The 20,888-nt window shown below is 39.1% G+C and overlaps 3 protein-coding genes across 3 annotated transcripts; 1 reads left to right on the top strand and 2 right to left on the bottom strand.

Moving 5' to 3' along the window:
* The first annotated feature begins 7,066 nt into the window (after positions 1 to 7,066).
* On the top strand, positions 7,067 to 10,905 carry LOC103421873 (uncharacterized). The gene is made up of 7 exons (XM_008359914.4): positions 7,067 to 7,440; positions 7,532 to 8,146; positions 8,401 to 8,591; positions 9,742 to 9,980; positions 10,097 to 10,296; positions 10,398 to 10,523; positions 10,597 to 10,905. Exons 1-7 carry the CDS (start codon positions 7,285 to 7,287, stop codon positions 10,693 to 10,695), a joined length of 1,626 nt encoding a protein of 541 aa, XP_008358136.3. The 5' UTR covers positions 7,067 to 7,284; the 3' UTR covers positions 10,696 to 10,905.
* Positions 10,906 to 11,295: 390 nt separating this feature from the next.
* LOC103421874 (probable pre-mRNA-splicing factor ATP-dependent RNA helicase DEAH5) lies at positions 11,296 to 15,973 on the bottom strand. The gene is made up of 2 exons (XM_008359915.4): positions 12,656 to 15,973; positions 11,296 to 11,903 (listed from the first exon to the last, which is right to left on the bottom strand). Exons 1-2 carry the CDS (start codon positions 15,853 to 15,855, stop codon positions 11,510 to 11,512), a joined length of 3,594 nt encoding a protein of 1,197 aa, XP_008358137.3. The 5' UTR covers positions 15,856 to 15,973; the 3' UTR covers positions 11,296 to 11,509.
* A 298-nt stretch (positions 15,974 to 16,271) lies between these two features.
* On the bottom strand, positions 16,272 to 18,071 carry LOC139188090 (uncharacterized). The gene is made up of 4 exons (XM_070805153.1): positions 17,938 to 18,071; positions 17,721 to 17,851; positions 17,578 to 17,653; positions 16,272 to 17,494 (listed from the first exon to the last, which is right to left on the bottom strand). The coding sequence occupies exons 1-4, from the start codon at positions 18,065 to 18,067 to the stop codon at positions 16,335 to 16,337; spliced, it is 1,497 nt and encodes a 498-aa protein (XP_070661254.1). The 5' UTR covers positions 18,068 to 18,071; the 3' UTR covers positions 16,272 to 16,334.
* Between the last annotated feature and the right edge of the window lie 2,817 nt (positions 18,072 to 20,888).

Below are 20,888 nucleotides of genomic sequence, written 5' to 3'. Positions count from 1 at the left end.
TTTCTTCCTTGCATGCAGGTGCTGTTGCTTGACCGAAGTGTTGTAACATGATCGTGCACTAAGTTGATCTCCTCTGATGTAACCATTGCCATAGGGGGTTGGAAATTTCATCAACAACATATGTGTAGATACCATGGCCTTGAGAGCATTGATGCATGTGCGTCCGAAGATGACATTGTATGTCGTTGGGCAATCAACCACTAGGAAGTTAGTGGTAATGGTAACTGTGTAAGGGCCTGTACCAATGATGAAAGGTAAGTGTATGCTCCCCAAAGGTTGCACGATATCACCGGAGAAGCTTATCAGAGGGGAAATCGAGGAATCGAGCAAGTGTTCAACTACATTAAGTGCCCTAAAAGTTTCAGCAAACATGATATTGACCGAAGCCCCCGTGTCTACCAGGATTCGTCGTACTTCGAAGTTGGCTATGTGAGCTTCCACAATCAGTGGGTCGTTGTGAGGGTAGATGATACCTCTTTCTTCCTCAGGGTAGAAACATATTGGATCCCAGTTAGGCTTTTGATACTTACCTCCCCTGATGTCTTCCACGTGAAACATTTGGTGGCCAGACCTTAAAGCTCGTTCACTATTTTTCATGGCCCTGTTGGAAGATTTAGATATGGGTGTGCCACCACTTATGGAATATATCATATTCACCTGGCGTTGGTTACGGTTACCCTTTGGAGGGTGAATGAGGAATTGATCAATTTTTCCTTCACGTGCCAAAGCTTCAATATGATCACGAAGGGTGATACACTTCTTGTCGTCATGGCCGTTATGCTCGTGGTAGCAGCAAAACGTGCCCGTGTTTTTCGTGGGCTTGTAATCCGGGTGCCTCGGCTTTGGCTTCGGTATTAGGTGTGCTATGCTGGGGTAAATGGCCACGCATGTGGCATTCAAAGGTGTGTATGCCTTATACCTTAGGGTATGGGTTGTCCTGACACGTGCTTGACCCACTGTGTTGATTGCCTGGGGTCGGGGATTATCATGGCGATACCATTGGTTATCGCGGTAGTGTCCCTTACTCCTTTTACTAAAATGAGACTGGTGAGGATGGAAATCTTTCCTTTTGCCCTGAGATTGATATGTCTGTTGACTTGGCAAAGTATTAAGTAAGGCAGGGAGAGGCACCGCTGCCGTTTAGAACGTTGAGGTTTTCTCATTTGGTTGGATCTAGCTTCCACTCCCTACTTGCTGATAAGGGGTGGTTGTGGGGGGTTTCCCTTGATATGTCATTGCCTCGGCGGAGGCATGGTTGTAAGCCTGTGCCATCACCTCAGAGTAAGTCTTCCAAGTGTTGGCATTGATTATGTACTTGAAGAAACAATCACGTAGGCCTGCCGTGAAGGCCTTGAGGGCGGTCTTGTCATCTGCCTCAGCGCAGCAAGACTACTTATGGCTGAAACGACCAGCATACTCTCATAGTGACTCGTCCGGCTTTTGGTGAATAGTGTACAAATCATCTGCATAATGCAAGCGATCGGTCTAGAAGATGTGTTGAGAGACAAACAGTTTCCTCAGTTCTTCAAATGAGTCTACTGTCTCAGGTAGAAGACGGCAATACCAGTTTAAAGCTCCGCCAAAGAGGGTGGAGGGGAAGAGAAGACATCGCTCATTGTCGGTGTGCATTCGATATGCCATGGTGGACTCAAAGAGGTTAAAGTGTTCAATTGGGTCTTCTCTTCCAGTATAGAGTTGTAAACCAAGCTTTTGTTTTGTCTTTGCTTGAAGGGGGGTGTCGAGGATCCTCCTTGTGAGAGGGCCAGGCCTGGGTTGGTTCCAGTCAGGTATCTCGGCCTGACGTTCGGCCTTCAACTTGTTTACTTCCTCAAAGAGCTGTAGGACAAGGGGGTCCTGAGTGGAGTCATGTACCACTGGTATTTTTTTCGTAAGTCTCCATCGCCTCTTGGAAGTAGGAAAGTTTGAGCAAAAGCGTGTGATTTTTCCTTGGACTCGCCGTACTCACTTCTAGGGTGAGTCTGTCGGAATACCTCAGAGTCCCCTGTACCTTCATGTTCCTCTGGGACCTGTCGTTCATTCCTTAGATTGGCAGCTGGCCTGGGTCGTGGGAGGGGACCGAGTCTTTCAAGAACCCTTGGGTCATTGATCTTCGAGCATATGTGGAGGGGATTCTCTCGACGTTGCTTTAGGAAGTCTCGGCAGTCACGATAAACGACTTTCGATCATTCCAACCCTTCTGCAAGGAGGTGTTTTCCTCCACTTCTCCTGCTTCGGGTCGAAGCAGTTGGGTTGAGAGATGTCTTATGTTGATCAATGTTTTAATGATTAGCTCGTTCTTCATTAGGGATACCCATGTCGAAGGAAGGTGACCCTCCGTGTTGGAGGGCACCCAGATGACGGTTGATGTCCACTGGGGCAACGAGCTCGTGTGTTTGAGTACGCCTAGTTTCATGGAGCGTCTCAAAGAGCTTCTCATACTGCTTCTGGAGGACCTCATTCTTCATTGCTATCTTGTTGTTCTGAGCTTCTAGCTCATCGACTTTAGCTTGAAGAGCAACCCTCTTTCCTTCCTTCTTTAGTTGCTTCGCACTAGGTGCAATAGGGGTGTCATTTTGTGTGCTGTGGCTTCCTTCGCTCCCCATGTTGAAGAGGGATGCCTGGTCAAAAGAGAGTGTACGAATGGTGGAAACCAGCTTGACAAAGCTGAAGAGAGTGGGAATAAGTGTCGTTCCCACAGATAGCGCCAAATGTTAATGCACAAAATCAGTGGGGACTTTGGTACAACAGAAAATGTTAAGTTTGTGATCTTCGCTAGATTGCTCCGGTCACTAGTGTGGATAAGTATGTAAATGGATAGAAACAGGGAAGCAAACACAAGATGTACGTGGTTAACCCAGATTGGCTACGTCCACGGAGTAGATGAGTTCTCATTAATTATGAAAGGTTTACACAAGTACATAGGTTCAAGCTCTCATTTACTGAGTACAAGTGAATGATTTAGTACAAATGACATTAGGAAATATTGTGAGAGAATGATCTCTATTTATAGAAGAGAGTTTCTAGTTTCATTCTGACATTGATACGTGTTGTGTTGTGATTGGCTTCTGATGTTGACACGTGTTGCGCTATGATTGGCTTCTGATGTCGACACGTGTCGCGCCGTGATTGGCCTCCTGGTTGAAGGGAAACTCTTCTGGGTCTTTGACGGTATAACATTGACCGGTGCTCAGTAGTTTCAGGATTGTCAAGTATGGTACAAACAATATCCACACACCCATTTTTACTTCTCCCACACCTTTTTGATTTTCGACCATCAGATCGGATGAATTGAAGAAAATCAACGGACAAAAATTAACAAGGGGTGTGTGAGAAGTAAAAAGGGGGTGTGTAAATAGCACACCCCTAAGTAAATCGCATTCATGTCTTACAAAACAATAACTGGATGTAATCCATTTATAGAAAACATATGATCATAGCTTCGAATTCACTCTAGCTAAAAAGAAACTTAGTTACACATGTTCATCATAACTAAAAAAACAATCTAAAATAAACATTGAAACTTAAAACAAAGATAGAAAGAACTCTGAAAATTCTAGCAACTTCAATGGATGAATGGCAGACATGGCACACTCTAAATCTCTGCAGGAATTTCATATATATAGGGGAAAATGGTTGAATCCAAGGAGGAAAGGGATTAGGTGTTTTGAGTTATTTTAGGACTCTTAAAATCAGCTAGAAAGTGTTGAAATATGATTAGGATTCCTCCTTGCAGCTGGAGGTGAGATAAAATAATGTTGGATAAGATAGGATAAGATAGGATAATGTTCCTCTCCAATTAGGATTCATCTTTCTTGTGTAATTCCTTGCCTTCCAAGCCTAAACTTTAATTTTTCTAGATTTTAGCACATGTCTAGCACAATTTAAACACCAAAAACGTTCAGCTCATATGCTATCCAATCCAAGTCCAAAACTGCTCCAAATTGCTCCATTCAACTATTGATTGTCATCTTTACCAACTGGACCTACAATAATAGGAAAATAACATAAATTACCAAAATAAATGGAAATTAACGAAGTAAAAGCAAAGAAATAAGATAACAAAGTTGCACATATATGCTCCTATTAGGTATCTTTAGTGCGGCATATCTAATCAGATTGTGGACGTCATCAAAAGTATAATTCTTAAGCATTGTAACATGAAAAAAATTCAAGAGATAAGAACAAAGCAAAGAGTGGAAAGAAGAGGGCGAAGAAATCGTTACCCTAAAGCGATATTGCCACTAGCAAAGGTAGGGAAGGGCCCTTTAGTGCCTCTGGTCTGGCCCAAAAGATTTATATATAGGTAATACAGCTCATGTATATTTTACATTATTTATGCAAATAATTGAGGACAAACATCATATACACGAAGACTAGTATAAATGTGTATTATTTAGAGTATTTGAGTTGTAAATACAAAAAAAAAAAAAAAAACATATTTGTTTATCAATGAGGGAGCAGCCTCTCCATAAATGGGGGTAAGGCTAGCCGACATTCACCTCTCCCAGACCCTGCGTAAAGCGGGAGCCTTGTGCACTGGGTACGACCTTTTTTATTTGTTTATCAATGAGATCGGGTCCGAGGTCTCTTTCAACATTAAACATTTTTTTATACAACTTTCAATGCTAAACATTGGATAGAAATGTCTCAGAAGACTAAAATATGTAGGAAATTAAATTTGAGATAAAAATTATATCTTTGCTAAACATGCGCATGACTTAAAGTATATGTTATTTTTTTGGAAGATATGGCTGAAAAGTACATATAAACAATCAATATGTGATAAATTCTTTGTCACACTCTGATTGCTATAAAATTCTAACTCCGTCATTGGATGTCACCTCTTTTTAGATTGGCTATAGATATAATACCATTGATGGGTTTTATTGTGAGATTTCCTTAAAGTGTCTTATGAATTGTAACACGATGCCCATTGGTGTTGTCAGCAAACCAAATAATTTGATTGCTAATTAAACATCTCCCAACAGTTTTGGGATGCTACATATAGCTCTGCAGGCTAAGAAGAATGTAGCTGCAAACACAGAATGCAAATTATAGGACAAAACGAGACCAATCATCACCCTTGCATGGAACAATCATGATTATATTCCCAAAAGCTAGATATATATACACACACACACACACTGAAGCAGTAAAGCAACCAGAAAAACCACATACCTGAGGGAGGAGGACAGACATGTTATCAGCTATATAGTCCGTAAACTTTGGAAAAAGAAGAATGGAAGCACAAGAGCTGTTCATTTTGTAACTCTTCCAAGTTCCAGGGATGTATCGTTTGCTTCTGCACGGTTCAATTTCCAATACATCCAACTCTTGATCCAAAATTTGACAGAGATCCATGACAACTTTTATGAATCTTCTGCCACAAGTGAGCACAGAATATTTGAACCAATCAAGGTGGGAATCTTTCCCTGCATAAACATACTCTCGATTTTCTTGAGATTTTGGAGCTCTGTGCGAAATCTAGTCATCAAGGTTTTTTAAAATTGCTTTCATAAGTCAATAGTTTTACTAAGCTTTTAAAAGCAACCAACTAATATGCAAATCAATCAGAAAGTTTGAGTCCAAAAGCGTAAGAAGAACCTATAACCTGTAAGAAAACCCCATCAAGATTGAGGTAGATGAATGTGTTTAATTTATCAAGGATTTTAAGTTAAGCATTCCATAATATTGATTTTATTTATCAAGCTTCGTAGGATAATTATTCAATTTTAATTGGAAAAAAATACAAATAATTGACATACACCATTGGAAGGATACTAGGACCATTTTTCTATACTCCGTGGCGAATATGTGCCATTTATACAAATCTGTGTATATTTTGAGAATAGTCTTGTAAACTCTTCAGAGGCCTAATAAAAATCTCAAACTATTTTTAAACTTTAATGAATATAATTTTCCATTCAAATTAATGAAAATACTTACTGAGTACATACTTCGAACTTAATGTTCTTAGATCGAGACCTTTGATTGAGAATTTATGTAACTTTTAAGAAGATGCTTTGTGATATATGCTTCAAATGATTTCAAAGCGTTTAAAGTTTTCATGTAGCAGGTACAACTCAAACGTTAAAAGTAACCAATGTTTATAGAAATGTAATTGCACTTGTGATGAGAGACTATAACGTTGTAATATTTGATTCTATTTCACTTTTACTGCATAAAGCTCATAAAAATTTTGAATCTTTAAATTTTACAAAGAGAGTTAGAATTCTATTGTAAAATTAATTGATAATATAAAAAATAATATAACGTTCTTAGATCGAGACCTTTGATTGAGAATTTATGTAACTTTTAAGAAGATGCTTTGTGATATATGCTTCAAATGATTTCAAAGCGTTTAAAGTTTTCATGTAGCGGGTACAAGTCAAACGTTAAAAGTAACCAATGTTTATAGAAATGTAATTGCACTTGTGATGAGAGACTATAACGTTGTAATATTTGATTCTATTTCACTTTTACTGCATAAAGCTCATAAAAATTTTGAATCTTTAAATTTTACAAAGAGAGTTAGAATTCTATTGTAAAATTAATTGATAATATAAAAAATAATATAACGTTTTATAAACATATATAAGATCTCTTCTTTCATCAATATCACATCTATCCCACAACATTCAACATCAAATCTGCCATTTATTCTGTCGACGTACTTGTTAGAGGCTTTAAGCTTATAAAGCAAAAAAGCAAGTACACCTGTCAATACATTGCTTGAACCACGAGCAAGGGTATTTAGCCATTTGGGATCTTCGGTACCCTTTCACTAAGATCTTTAGATCGAGTGATAAAAGTTTTTCAAATTTCATTAGATGGTAAAAAATTATCTTAGTTTTTAAAAGGTCAAAATATGTGATTCGTTTGATGAAATTTAAAAGCTTCAGATCATTTAATTCGATGACCTTAGTAAAAGAGATACAGAGAAAATCTTTTTCCAACCATTTCGCTGTACAACAGAAAGAGGATCCTCACGGAACCCTAAGAGAATCTCAAAAATCCTCAAATCGCATCCGTTTATCGAAGATTATACATGGTGCGGATCTCAGAATATCCAAAGGCCACAGGAACAAGGGTATTTGGCCATTTGGCCTTACAACATCTCCAAAGGCCACACGACATTACGCCAGTCCGTAGGAATACAAAACTCCACCGCCTTCTGCAGCGACTGCAACAGAATTCAGTTGTTTTCGATTGTCTCACCGATATTTCTAGCCGACATCTCAGAATATCGACGATACTGGGTGAAGCAAGCCGGCGTCAGCGAGAATGGGGGCCTCAACTTCGACGGAGCACAAGGTGCCGAACGAACAGCGAGAGGCGGAAGCCTTAGCAGCCTCCACCGGAGCTCTTCCGATGCTCCAGAAATCTTTCTCCAACCTCGCTGATCCCCAATCCAATGCAATCCCCCTCCACTCCCTGCAGGTAAAGTTGCCCTTTTTCATTTTATGCCTCTATCAACCAGAAATTGAAGCTTTTGGGTCTGACTTTAACAAAGAATCATATGGTTTTTCAGCAATGTTTCCGTTTAACTTACAAAAACCCAGTAGCATGTGAAGGCATTCCAATGCCTGATTCGTTTCCGGCACTGCTGGATCATCTTGGTGGGTCGATTTCGGACCTGTTTTTCGTGTCGGATAAAGGCGGAGTGAATTGGGTTGAGTTCGTTAGGGGATATAATAAGTGTTGTGCAAGAATGTCTGCGTCTGTGTCACTTAACAAGTTGCTGAGAGTTTTTCCTGCGACACTTAGAAAGGCGGGTTCGCCTTCAAACTTGGAATTTGAATCTGATGATGCTGATTGTAAGATAACCGGATCGCTTATGCCCGCGGACGTGCTTATGCTTCTTTGGATGTGTTGGGCCATGTCTTGGTACTCTAGGACTTCGAAAATATCAAATGAGAAACTACATTTACGCTTGCCGGATGTTAAACATGTTGTTTTATCTGCTATTGTTTCGTGCGCTGAAGCTGGCAGTGGCTTGAACGTGTGGGATTGCGACTTCTCGGGCTTGGGAGTTCAACTTCCTGTGGGGAAGTTTCAATCTTGGGTTTTGAAAACAGTGCCTGGTCTCCCAGATTGCTTTACACAGTTTGCGCATGGAATAATAAAAAAGTGTGCTTCTCAGAAGGTATGTAATATCTCTTATCAATTGAACAAAATATTAGGTCTTCATGTTTCCATTTCTCTTATATTTCATTATCGTGTTGCCTTGCTGATATGCTTTCATGTTTTAAAGGTTCATTATCACATAACCTTGGGAGTATCTTTTATGTATTTCGGTACTTGCTTATACAATGAGTTACTTTTCTAGAACACTTAGTTTTCACCATTCTATAAACTTGGATATATTTTTTACCTGAATGGCATTGATTTTAATGGCAGGATGGACAGGAATGCTCAACTTCTTCAGTGGCAGATAATTCCTCCACCATGGCAAACAGTTCCAATCTTTTGTCCCAAGGAATGGCATGGGCGATTTCCCTCACATTGAGAGGCTCAATTAGTGATGAGATGTCAAAACTATGCTTCCCCCACAGTGACGTTCATGGAATAGATAAGAACCTACTTTACAGGTTTGTCATTTTAACCTCTTGATCTTTTGTGTTTGAATTCTTGACAATCCATTTTCCATGTTACTCGACTCTGTTCTGGAATGATTAAATTCTAAATGAAGTCTTGAATATTAATTCAATACCAGTATATACAAGCATAATATCCTAAACATACTTTTTCATTGTTTTCTGGTCTCTGATGTCAATCATTGTAGTAGATGTGTTTTTATTTTTTTATGAAAAAGTTTGCATTAATGCATCCTTACTGTTATTTTCTTGCAAAGTTTGCATATATGCATCCTTACAGCTAGAGGATGGTGTTTAGAGTCTTCTAGGAAAATCTCTTGCAAATCCAACTTTAATCGGTTAAGAGGCATTCTGGGTAGTCTTCCTTTAATCTGATCTGGAAATCAAAGGTCCCACCTAAGTTTAAGGTTTTAGCTTGGTTGGGGTTCCATGGGCTGGTGAACACTTGCGACTTACTCCAAAGGAGGAGGCCGGGATCCTTTTGGTGGCCACAATGGTGTATCTTATGTTCGAGCTCAGGAGAGAGTGCTGATCATGTCTCATGTCATGCCCTCTTAGCTGGAAATTGTGATGTTTTTTATTCAATGATGTTAATGCTTGCTGGGTGGTACCAAAAGACTGCTTCTCTTTTTAGTGACAAGTTTAGGATTTTAGGTGGTGGAAGAAAGCTAAAGTGTTCTGGAACTGTTTGGTGATAGCTGTTGTTTGGGCTATTTGGTCAGAAAGGAGTCGATGAATCTTTGATGATGTTAGGGGGCTGGAAGTGGAGGCAGTGTGAGAGAAAGTCAAGTTTTGGGCGGCTCTTTAGGCTCATGTTTCACCTGTGTTTAGTAACACATCTTTATCTGATCTTGTTCAAGATTGGAAAGTTGTAGTGTCATGATTATCTAGACTGTCTTTATTAGATGTAGCTAAGTCAAATTTTCTCTTGTTTGCTAATGGGTGGCTAACTTGACCAATTATATTTACAGTTTTTTTGTTTTGGAAAAAAGTTTCATCTTTTCAAATAATAATATTTAATAATAATAAAGCATCCTTACTGTTATTTTATGACAGATTGCAGTAGGAACGAGGCTAAGATTTTGTGAGCAGTTCTTTTACCTTTTTTACTGTCTAGTGTGTTTGATTGCATACTACTTTGCAGGTCCTCTGTTCATGGCAGAGGGTTGAATAGATTCTGGTCCAATGTTGAGGGTTACCAAGGGGCACTGCTCATGCTGATTTCTGCAACTTCCAGAGATGCCAATGATGATAGAGAAAATGAAAGAAAATGGATTGTAGGTACACTTGCGTATCAAGGTTTTGAAAACAGGGATGCTTTTTATGGAAGTCCAGGAAATCTATATGCTATAACTCCAGTCTTTCATGTGTATCCACCTACTGGTATGCAATGTAGAGGAAAAACGGAAGGAGGGGTGATCTAGTTTATTTTCCTTTCTTAAAATTGTTGAGTAGAGGCTTGTGAGGCTAACCAAGTAACAAAATATGACTGGTGACAGGAAAGGAAAAGAACTTTGTGTATTGCCATCTGCATCCCACTGGCAGGGCGTATGAGCCGAAACCAAAGCCTGTGGGGATAGGATTTGGTGGAAGTATGGGAAATGAAAGAATTTTTGTTGATGAAGATTTTTCCAAAGTTACTATTCGCCACCATGCAGCTGACAAAACGTATCAACCTGGCTCCCTGTTTCCTGATCAGGTATACAAGATTGTTGCATTTGACTCTTTAACGGTGACTAAAAAATCATGATGGCTAAGGTATGCTGGGTTAACTTTAATTGAATTGGTGGTGCAACTCAGGGCTTCCTACCTGTTGAAGCTTTGGTTTCAGAAGTTGAAGTTTGGGGGCTTGGTGGAAGAGGCGCAAAGGATGTGCAAGATTCATACAAGAAGAGGGAACAACTTTTCAATGATCAAAGACGGAAGGTAATCCATATACTTGGGACACGGTCAATAATTTCATCTTAATTTTAATACCGCGGTTGTTTGCCTCTTTTAGGTTGACTTGAAAACATTCGGGAATTGGGAGGATTCACCGGAGAAGATGATGATGGACATGGTCACTGACCCAAATGCAGTTCGACGGGAGGATCGCTAAATAAAGCCGCATATGATGCACTGCAAATTTGTGGTTTGCTTTCTGGTATTTCTGGCTGGTCACGTTGTGATTGTTTGTAGAAATACCGAATTGTGATAGTATTTAGAAGAAAGAAGTCAGCTGGTTCTAGATGATGAATGTAAATAATTCGTAAAAGAAACTAGTATAATGGATATAAGTTTAATTCCACTAAACGATCCCTTTTACTCTCGTCGGACTTTTTCAAATAACACTTGGGGATGTTTAGATATAAAACTGACACGATTGATGACAATCTTTATCACTCGTAAGCTTTACCATTGTGAGAAAATGTCAGCATATTGTTTGTTTTAAGCGTCTAAATAACATTGCTCTGCCAAATATTTTTGTCTCGGGTAGTTGACTGCCATTGCTCTGCCAAATATCTTTTTTAAATTACGTCTCTTGATTTTATGTATCAGCTACATTTTCTTTTTAAATCCATAAATTAGATATCTGAATCCAATCTTTTTTTCTTTCTTTATTAATTTAGATGTTAGATTAGAAAGCCGACATGGTTAGAAAAAGCAAAGACTCAAGCTGAGACATTAAGAAAATAAATGGTAGATGAAAATTCATGTGTGAGCAGAAACAGGTTGACATTGAAAAAGTATGTGCTACATTTTTTTTTCTTTCCACAAAATTCAAAATTCAGATACCTTCTCCATAATTATCATTCAGGGGTTCCAGTCCTCGATGTCAAAAAAATTACGTTGAGGAATTACAAGATATATACACAGTACACTCTAATGCAAATCAATACAAGACCACGACCGAGTTCATGCTGAAACACATATCAAGCACGACGCTTACTAAGACGCCAAGAGTTAGGTTCATGGTACCTGTCATATAAGGGTTCAACTCGTTCCTGACGCTTGCGCTTACTCATCTTTGTAGGATCTGATACTTTGAAGAACCTTGGAGCCAGTTCTACCAGCCATTTGGGGTCGACGACCGTCACCTCGCGCATGTACTCCTTTGTAGTCATAACCAGCTCATGGTAGATGACCCAATCTGGTTGTCTCTGGAAGAGAGCACTGCTTGGGTGAATATAAACTGGCTGGTTCTCGACTAGGGTTCTATAACCCTCCTGTGGGTCCTTTCTAGCACCATGGAAGAAAAAACCTGCTGTAATTGCCTTCCTGATCTTTGTAAAATTCTTTCCTGCACTGACCACGTCCAATTTATACCTGAAGTTCACAATCAGTAGTCAGATCGCAATTTCATGTTCAAATCCTAATACTGAACTTCGATCCATTGACCGGTTCTCTACTTTACATTGTAAAATAAACGAAAACAAGGAAGTGATAGTAGAGCGTTACATTTTATGTAATACAAACAAGAAAGGACTCTGATGCTACGAGTGTAATGCTTTTTATGATGATGCTACATTGTGCTATCCTGGAGTTTACGTGATGATGTTATGACAATTGATGAGGGTCCATTAATGGTGGAGGGGAACGTGCCTCCTCTATCAAATGTTCTGAGATAACTCTATCAACAATTGATGAGAACACGTCTTAAGAACAACAAATGGGAATTAGCTGTAGACAAAACGGAAGTTACCAAGATAGATCATAGAACACTACTCCCTATAAAAATGGCGGTCAGAGAGTACTGGTGAGATAACTCTATGAAAAAACAAAGTTGAAGTCACATGACAATTCATAATGACCCTCATATACCAGGTCTCTAGATTGTAGCAAATAAACTAGGCCTGAACAGCAGTCAGCATTTCCATCAACTAACAATAATTGGATTTCTATATGATGCAATTACGAAAAGATGGCAAACCAGAACATGGTCATTAAATTTTTCAGAACCTTGCATATACATGTTAAACCAGAAGACAAAAAAATAACCCATGCAACCACTACATACACAAAAGATAAACTAGATGAACAAGCATGACATGACAGCGAGATGAATCAGAACTACATACTTGTCCATGATGCTCAGAAGCTGTTTTCTGACATCCTGTGCCCTCCTCAAGGATCGGGACTGAACAAAGTTCTCAAAACACCATGGACCTGAGAAATTCTTAGCTTTCCAAGCCTCATAGACTGCAAGTAAAGTCAGATGGTCTCCCTCTGGCTGGAAAAACTTAGCTCTCTTCTGATCAGCCTGGGCTTGTTTTTCCCTAGGCCTGTAAAAGATATTGCCAGTCTGAATCATTGCAATGATGGTCAAGATCTCATCACTACATCCGAGGTCCACACTGGCGAGAAGCATTTTAGATAACGGTGGATCAAGCGGAAACTCAGCCATTTTCCTGCCCAATTTGGTCAGCAGCCCCTCCTCATCCAGTGCTCCTAAACTGTACAGTTGTTCCATGGCAGAAATGAGTGCTTGGGGTGAAGGAGGATCCATAAAATCAAAAGAGAGGAGATCATTTATCCCGATGGCTTTCATCGTGAGGGTGGTAGTTCCAAGATTTATCCTCTGGATTTCTGGAATTGAAGTAGGGGACATTTCATTGCGGTATGCACTCTCAGTGTAGAGACGGTAACATTTCCCAGGCCCTGTGCGTCCGGCTCGCCCAGCTCGTTGCTTGGCTGATGCTTGTGAAATTGGAGTAATGACAAGTGAATCTAGCCCCTGCTTTGGGTTATAAACATTTTGCTTTGCAAATCCAGGATCAATGACATAAAATATCCCATCAATGGTCAGCGATGCTTCAGCAATATTAGTAGCCACAACCACTTTCCTCTTCCCTGGTGGGGCAGGATCAAATATCCTTGACTGCATTTCACTAGGAAGGGCACTATATACTGGTAATATAATTAACTCAGGAACATTTTTACCTAGACCTTTCATCCTCTCATAAAGAGACTGGCATGCAAAATCAATCTCTTCTTGTCCAGTCAGGAAGAGAAGGATGTCACCTTCAGGTTCTGTTAAGTGGATCTGTAGAACAGTGATCAAAGCTGCATCAAGGTAATCACTTTCTGGCTGCTTGGTGTAGAGTATCTCGACAGGAAAAGTTCTCCCGGGGATAGTGAAGATGTTACAGTTGAAGAAATAACCTGAAAACTTCTCTGCATCCAAAGTAGCAGAGGTGACAATCAAACGAAGGTCTGGTCTCCGCTTCACAAGCTGCTTCAGTAATCCAAAAAGAACGTCCGTGTTGATTGTCCTCTCATGAGCTTCATCAAGCATGACCACAGAGTATTGGGAAAGGTTCTCATCAATCAAAATCTCCCTAAGAAGCATACCATCGGTCATGTACTTGATGACAGTATCTGGTCCAGTGCAATCCTCAAAACGAATAGCATAGCCAACTTCCTCCCCCAAACGACAACCAAACTCTTCAGCCACCCTCTTGGCTACAGACGTTGCAGCAACCCTACGGGGCTGTGTACATCCAATCTTGCCCTTTGTCGTGTAACCCGCTTCTGCAAGATACTGTGTTACCTGGGTTGTCTTACCAGAACCAGTCTCACCAATGACGACGAGCACTTGATTCTCATTCACTGCCTGAACCAATTCTTTCTTCAGCTTGTATATAGGCAAGCTCTGTCTCTGTTCCTGAATTGATAGCTTGGACCTCTGCCCAAAGCTGATGGTTTTCCCAAAAGCATCCTTCTTCCACTCAGGCATATCATACGCGGACAAACCAACACCTCTAAGCTCCTGGGCAAGATGCCTCTCACCAGTCTCTGGCATTGGATCTTCCCAGGGACGATTCAGATCCTTTGGGATGGAATCCAACATGGTTCTTTGCTGCTGCTCTCGCACTTCTCTACGCTCCTTAATGAGTGCAGATTGAAGTGCAGCTGCACGACTCAAAGACCCTTCGGGATTCTTAAAGATTTTGACAGGCGACATATCCACTGAATACCTGGTTTGCCCATTCAAAAAGGCTGGCTCATCCTCATTGAGCTCAATCTCAAGCTCTTCTTCAGCTCCCTCTTCCTGGTATAGCATCCCATCTGCTTCGTCATCATACATTGGGTACTCCGTCACACTCAAAACACCTGAGGCAATTAACTGTTTGGCTTCCCACTTCTCAGGCGAACTCATTCTCTTCAATGGCCGGCGTGATGGACCAACATCATCCTCTTCCACAATCCTAATCCCAGAAAGACCCGTCCTAGTCACAGGTCCGTCTCTGGACACTGACATATTGGTCCTATGAGCATCATCCTCTGAGCTCTTCTTCAATGGAAGCAAATCCTTCCCAGAATGCTGATCAACATCCCTCATTGAAAGGCTCAACTTCTGACCCGAAACCGAAATCACCTTCACATAAACTTCCTGATCCCGCTTCACCACATCCTTAGCATTACTAATTCGCCGAGTTGCCATCTGTGAAACATGAACCAAACCTTCCTTCCCTCTCAAATCATTTAACTGAACAAAGCAACCAGTGTCCATCACTCTCGAAACCCTACCCCTATACACCTGGTACAATTCAGGCTCATCGGAAAGGTTCTTACTAGGACCATTCTGCCTATCCCTATTACCTCTCCTAGCATCTTCATCCACCCTATCATTTCCCTTCTCTTCACACCCATCTCTCTTATGCTTATCGTATCGATCTGTGTACCTCCTTCTTTCCCCGTCATCATCATTATATTGTGAATCTCTATGATTATCGTCTCTGTCATGCTTATCCCCTCCCCTGTCTCTCCGACCTCTATCCCTAGCTCTGTGCCTATCACGATCTCGATCTCTATCTCTATTTCTATCTCTATCTCCATCCCTATATCTATCTCTACCCCTCTGCCTATTGTCTTCGCGCTCTCCGGTGTGCTTCTCCCTGGTCTCCAGCTCAATTTCCTTATCAATTTCCTTGACTCTATCTCTATTATCAGCAATAGCCAAAGCCTTAAACTTGGTTTTCTTACCTTCAGAAGTGCCGTCTTCCTTCGAAGCATCCTTCTTCGGCTTCGGCTTCGGAGGAAGGATTGCGTGGATGATAGTGATGAGTGTACGGACAAAGTAGTCCGGCATCTCGGCGCCGTTCTCCTTCAATCGGGTGTCGAATTCGTCCACCGTCTCACAGCTCCGTCCGATTTCGGTGATGAACTCCGCCAGAACTTTGTCCCCAAACCCTAGATGCGTTTCGAGCTCTGAACAGACTTTGGAGACCAGGGAAAGGTACTCCAACTTCTTCAGACCGTCGTCGGCAGCCGCCATTGTTTCCGGTAGGATTGATCGATTCGAAGACGAATTACGGCGAGCTTTTGCGATAAATTTGATTAAAAGGGGGAAAATTTTCAGTGGTTATAACAATTATTAAGCGCTTTTGGTTGCCAGCAAGGAAGAAAATATCGGTGATATCGGAAATATCGGTAGTCTGAAAATACGGAAATATCGATGGAAATATCGGTAAAATATCGATATCGATAAAAATTACATGGAAATCACGGAAATTGTAAGAAAAACTTGGAAATTTTTATTGAAACTTTGTAGGATGTTTATTTAGTCAATTATCTATTAGTTTATCACAAAAAATTGGAAGGAAATGCATTGCATGATGGATTTAACATTATCAAGTTGATTATATAGCGATCTGACAAACATTATGAGTGTAGAAAATATGTAGTAATTAATGAAAGAAGTCTAAACACACCATAATCATTTATATATAATGAATTAGTACAATATTTTACACTTTAGTACCACATAGAGTTCCTATGAGGTTCAAATTTGTCACTATCTTCATCATCTCTATGTGTAGAATGAGTGTATTGTGAAGAGTAGTTATCAAATGATAAATCCCCAAAATAGTTTTGCATGTAATTGTTAATATGCCACCCATATGGATCCGAGATTGGTTGAGGTTGTCCATAAGAAAAATCATTTGAAGATTGAGGCTGGGATTGATTCCATGAGTCGCTCGATTCCATCCCAACAGGAATGGGATATGAAGGGTAGGGAAATGGTTGGTTATGAGTATAACCATAGTTACTACTTCCCAATCCAACAGAGTCTGAAGTTCTAGATAACGAGTCATCTTCTTGACTTGAAAAAATCCTTTTGCCTCTTTCTCTGCGAGTATAGTCCTTCCCTATGGCACCAATTCCTGGTCCTGCCCGCCTACTGCCATGGTCATCATCTTGTGTTGCATGCGTGAAGTTTGCCTCACCAGTGAAGGGGCTCATATATCCGGGAGGTGGTGGTCCATAATAGTTTCCATATCCACCACCACTACCTCCAGCTCCACTACCTCCAGCTCCACTATGTCCTTCATCATTCCCACCTCCGGTGGTAGGTGAGTCTCCTGATCTTGTACTAGAGCTATCATTAGTATCAGCACGATGTTGTGGTTGTGTAGGATTGGAAAAAGGTGGAATTCCAGTGTTGCTTGGTCTTGGGTGCAAAAGTTCTTCGAAAGAGTCAGCACTGCTAGATCCCACCTCCTCCTCTAATACTCTTTCTACATTTATCCCTTCATTACGTGCTTCTTCAGCAACTCTGGGAGCTGGGTTGCCTTCATCATCATCTAAATGAAGAGGTCTAATCCATTGAAAAAGTTGGTTACCCTCCGTATCATCATCTTCACCAACAATATCAAACACATCTAGTGGGTCACCACGGTCGACATGATCGATTTCTGCTTCCTTATCTCGAATTTGAAGCTTCATGTTGTAGTAGCAATAAACTAATTTTTCCAAGCTACTATGAGCCAACTTATTTCTTTGCTTTGTGTGGATGAGTGCAAATGTGCTCCAATTTCTTTCACAAGCAGATGAGGAAGCTGTTTGTGATAATACTTTTATTGCTAACTTTCTCACAGTTGGTGCATCGGTCCCATACATGATCCACCATTCAGCTACAATGAAAAATAATGTTGATAAGCCTAATAACTCCAACAAATTCTATTATAAACTTATAGTGAAATATGTTTATACTCACTAGGAGACATATTTGTTCGAGCAGCAACTGATGTTGGTTCTCCAAATGTTCTTCTTGCATCTTTAAACCATGTTAGCTGAATACAATAAATTGTGTTAGTTTAATCCAACAAAGTAATTATTATAATTTAAGTAATTGTGTACCTCATTTCCAAATTGGCCAACTGCTGGTGATGCAGGGTCTAATTTAGAGTATACATTATGTACAGCACGTATAAGGTTACCATCATCTCCAACACCGGGTCTGTATTGGTATCGGGGATTCAAATAATATGCTGTTCAAAGAAACACATACTCTAATAAGATAAATAATACTTATGCAACTAAAGAAATGAATTGCAAATTATGACATAATTTATACCTGCTGCATGCAAATCGTGGTATAATGTTTTATACCATCGGTCTTCAATTATTTTTACGACCCACCTTGCACCATGTTTTCTTTCCAATTCATCCTTCACTACACGCATCAACTCATATACTGCCCCCATAGTAGGATACACTTCAGTGTCAACGATCCGTAAAACTTTGTAAAGAGGTTCAAACACTTGACACACATGTTCTGTTTGATTCCAAAAAAGCATGATCAAGCACTATACTTTCCACCATACGACCTGTATTTGAGCGGCTGAAATTGTGGTTGGCCCAATCGTCACTAGTGAATAGTTGCTTCAACCCTACTTTCTTCTTGAGTAGGCTGTTTAATGCAATATAGTTGGTGACGAATCGAGTGGTAGCTGGACGAATAATTTCTCCTCTGCAAAATTCACGCATCTTTGCCAACAACCAACCGTGATTGTAAATATAATTTGTGATCGTTCTAGCTCTTTTGACCACAGTAGCAACATTCTCTCTCTTCCCCATTGCCTCAAACATAAGATCAATACAATGTGCTGCACATGATGTCCAAAACACATTATGATGCTTCATTAACTTTTTTCCAGCTTTGACAAATGCAGAACCGTTGTCGGTCACGACTTGGACAACATTATGCTCTCCCACCTCCATGATTACATCCCTCAATAATTTGTAAATATACTTGTAATTCTTTATATGGTCTGAAGCATCAACAGACTTCAAAAAAATTGTCTTTCCCTTGGAGTATACCATGAAGTTGATGATAGATAATCTGGTCGGGCCGGTCCATCCGTCACACATGATTGTGCAACCATTAGTTTCCCACTTTGACCTCAACTTGTTAACATACTCGCCAATGTCTTTATACTCCATATCCAAATATTTGTTTCTTATCTCATAGGGAGTGGGAGGTTGTACTCCAACACCGGCCTGTTGACATCCCACTACCATATTTTTGAAATGATGTGATGATGCCTTCGCAGCAGGGACATTTTCATAGATAAAGAACTTGCTAATTAGACGCCCCATTCCCTCCTTCACATTACCTCCCTTGAAATAACTCCAAACACTCTTTTGACGTGCGTTGGATGACTTATATAAACTTGGGGCTATTGGTGGTGTTGGTTGTGATTCTCTAAGACTGCCTCCCCGTCTCATTTGTGCACCACCACTTGTCCCGGAACCTTGTCCCCTATTAGGAATTCTATGAAGGTGTTCTCTTTCCCATGCTGACTGTTTGGAGGCACGTAATGCTTGTTTCAAACTGCGTCGTTCTTCAGGTCCCATGTCATCATCACATTCGTCCTCATCGTCATCATCATCACTGTCAACTGCTTAGCCATAGACTTCTCCCCGTAGCCAAGCTCGAATATTTTCCATTCCTTGTGTCATCTTTTCCTTCTGCTGTTTTTTATTTTTTAATAATGTGCTGATGAATGCCTTCACTTCTGGGGGGACATTATCGCATCGTTGGACATTTTTTGATGGATCTAATCCACTAAGATGATACTTCAGTCGTGTCACTCCGCCACTCTTCATTACCCGACCACAATATTTGCAAATTGTGCCATGTTTGTTTCCGTCTATTGGGTCTCCATGTTCCCAAGCTGGATCACGTTTACTGGACATCTTAAACGTACCTATATTTATTTTTCATTAAAATTAGACAATTATTTTTTGATAAAAATAAGAGAACCTAAATAATAAAGTTATTCTACAGAAGAATTAAATACAAAGTAAAGAAAATGATTGTAAAAAGTTAAGTAATTATACAAATAATATGGAATAATAAAACCTAATATTAATGAATAATAATCCAATTTGATAATAATTCAATTTAATGAATAATAATCCAATTTGATAAAAAAAAAATCCTAATATAAAACATGGTGATGAATAATAATCCAATTTGATAATAATAATCCAATTTAATGAATAATCCACCAATTTGATAAAAAAAAAAATCCTACTATAAAACATGGTGATGAATAATAATCCAATTTGATAATAATCCAATTTAATGAATAATCCACCACTTTGATAAAAAAAATTATCCTAAATTAAAACATGGTGATGAATAATAATCCAATTTGATAATAATAATCCAATTTGATAATAATCCAATTTAATGAATAATCCACCAATTTGATAAAAAAATTATCCTAATATAAAACATGGTGATGAATAATAATCCAATTTGATAATAATCCAATTTAATGAATAATCCACCACTTTGATAAAAAAAATAATCCTAATATAAAACATGGTGATGAATAATAATCCAATTTGATAATAATCCAATTTAATGAATAATCCACCAATTTGATAAAAAAATTATCCTAATATAAAACATGGTGATGAATAATAATCCAATTTGATAATAATCCAATTTAATGAATAATCCACCACTTTGATAAAAAAAATAATCCTAATATAAAACATGGTGATGAATAATAATCCAATTTGATAATAATCCAATTTAATGAATAATCCACCAATTTGATAAAAAAATAATCCTAATATAAAACATGGTGATGAATAATAATCCAATTTGATAATAATCCAATTTAATGAATAATCCACCACTTTGATAAAAAAAATAATCCTAATATAAAACATGGTGATGAATAATAATCCAATTTGATAATAATCCAATTTAATGAATAATCCACCAATTTGAAAAAAAAATTATCCTAATATAAAACATGGTGATGAATAATAATCCAATTTGATAATAATCCAATTTAATGAATAATCCACCAATTTGATAAAAAAATTTCCTAATATAAAAGAATAATAATCCAATTTGATAATAAAAAAACCTAATATAAAAGAATAATAATCCAATTTGATAATAAAAAAATCTAATATTAAAGAATAATAATCCAATTTGATAATAAAAAAACCTAATATTAATGAATAATAATCCAATTTGATAATGAAGATGGTAAGGGA

This window comes from Malus domestica, chromosome 09 (assembly GCF_042453785.1).
Source record: "Malus domestica chromosome 09, GDT2T_hap1".
Lineage (NCBI taxonomy): Eukaryota > Viridiplantae > Streptophyta > Magnoliopsida > Rosales > Rosaceae > Malus > Malus domestica.
The sequence above is the reverse complement of the archived record's forward strand: the minus strand, read 5'-3'. Positions and strand labels throughout refer to the sequence as shown.

Bases quoted from the DNA above. Each gene is read 5' to 3' on its own strand.
- LOC139188090 (XM_070805153.1), bottom strand. From the start codon at position 18,067: ATGGGGGCAGTATATGAGTTGATGCGTGTAGTGAAGGATGAATTGGAA. The intron at 17,654-17,720 runs GTACACAATTAC...TATTGTATTCAG, and splicing joins TTGGCCAATTTGGAAATGAG to CTAACATGGTTTAAAGATGC. The intron at 17,495-17,577 runs GTGAGTATAAAC...TTTTCATTGTAG, and splicing joins TCGAACAAATATGTCTCCTA to CTGAATGGTGGATCATGTAT.
- LOC103421874 (XM_008359915.4), bottom strand. From the start codon at position 15,855: ATGGCGGCTGCCGACGACGGTCTGAAGAAGTTGGAGTACCTTTCCCTG. The intron at 11,904-12,655 runs GTATGTAGTTCT...TGTGAACTTCAG, and splicing joins CTTCTGAGCATCATGGACAA to GTATAAATTGGACGTGGTCA.
- LOC103421873 (XM_008359914.4), top strand. From the start codon at position 7,285: ATGGGGGCCTCAACTTCGACGGAGCACAAGGTGCCGAACGAACAGCGA. The intron at 8,147-8,400 runs GTATGTAATATC...TTTTAATGGCAG, and splicing joins AAAAGTGTGCTTCTCAGAAG to GATGGACAGGAATGCTCAAC. The intron at 10,524-10,596 runs GTAATCCATATA...TGCCTCTTTTAG, and splicing joins TCAATGATCAAAGACGGAAG to GTTGACTTGAAAACATTCGG.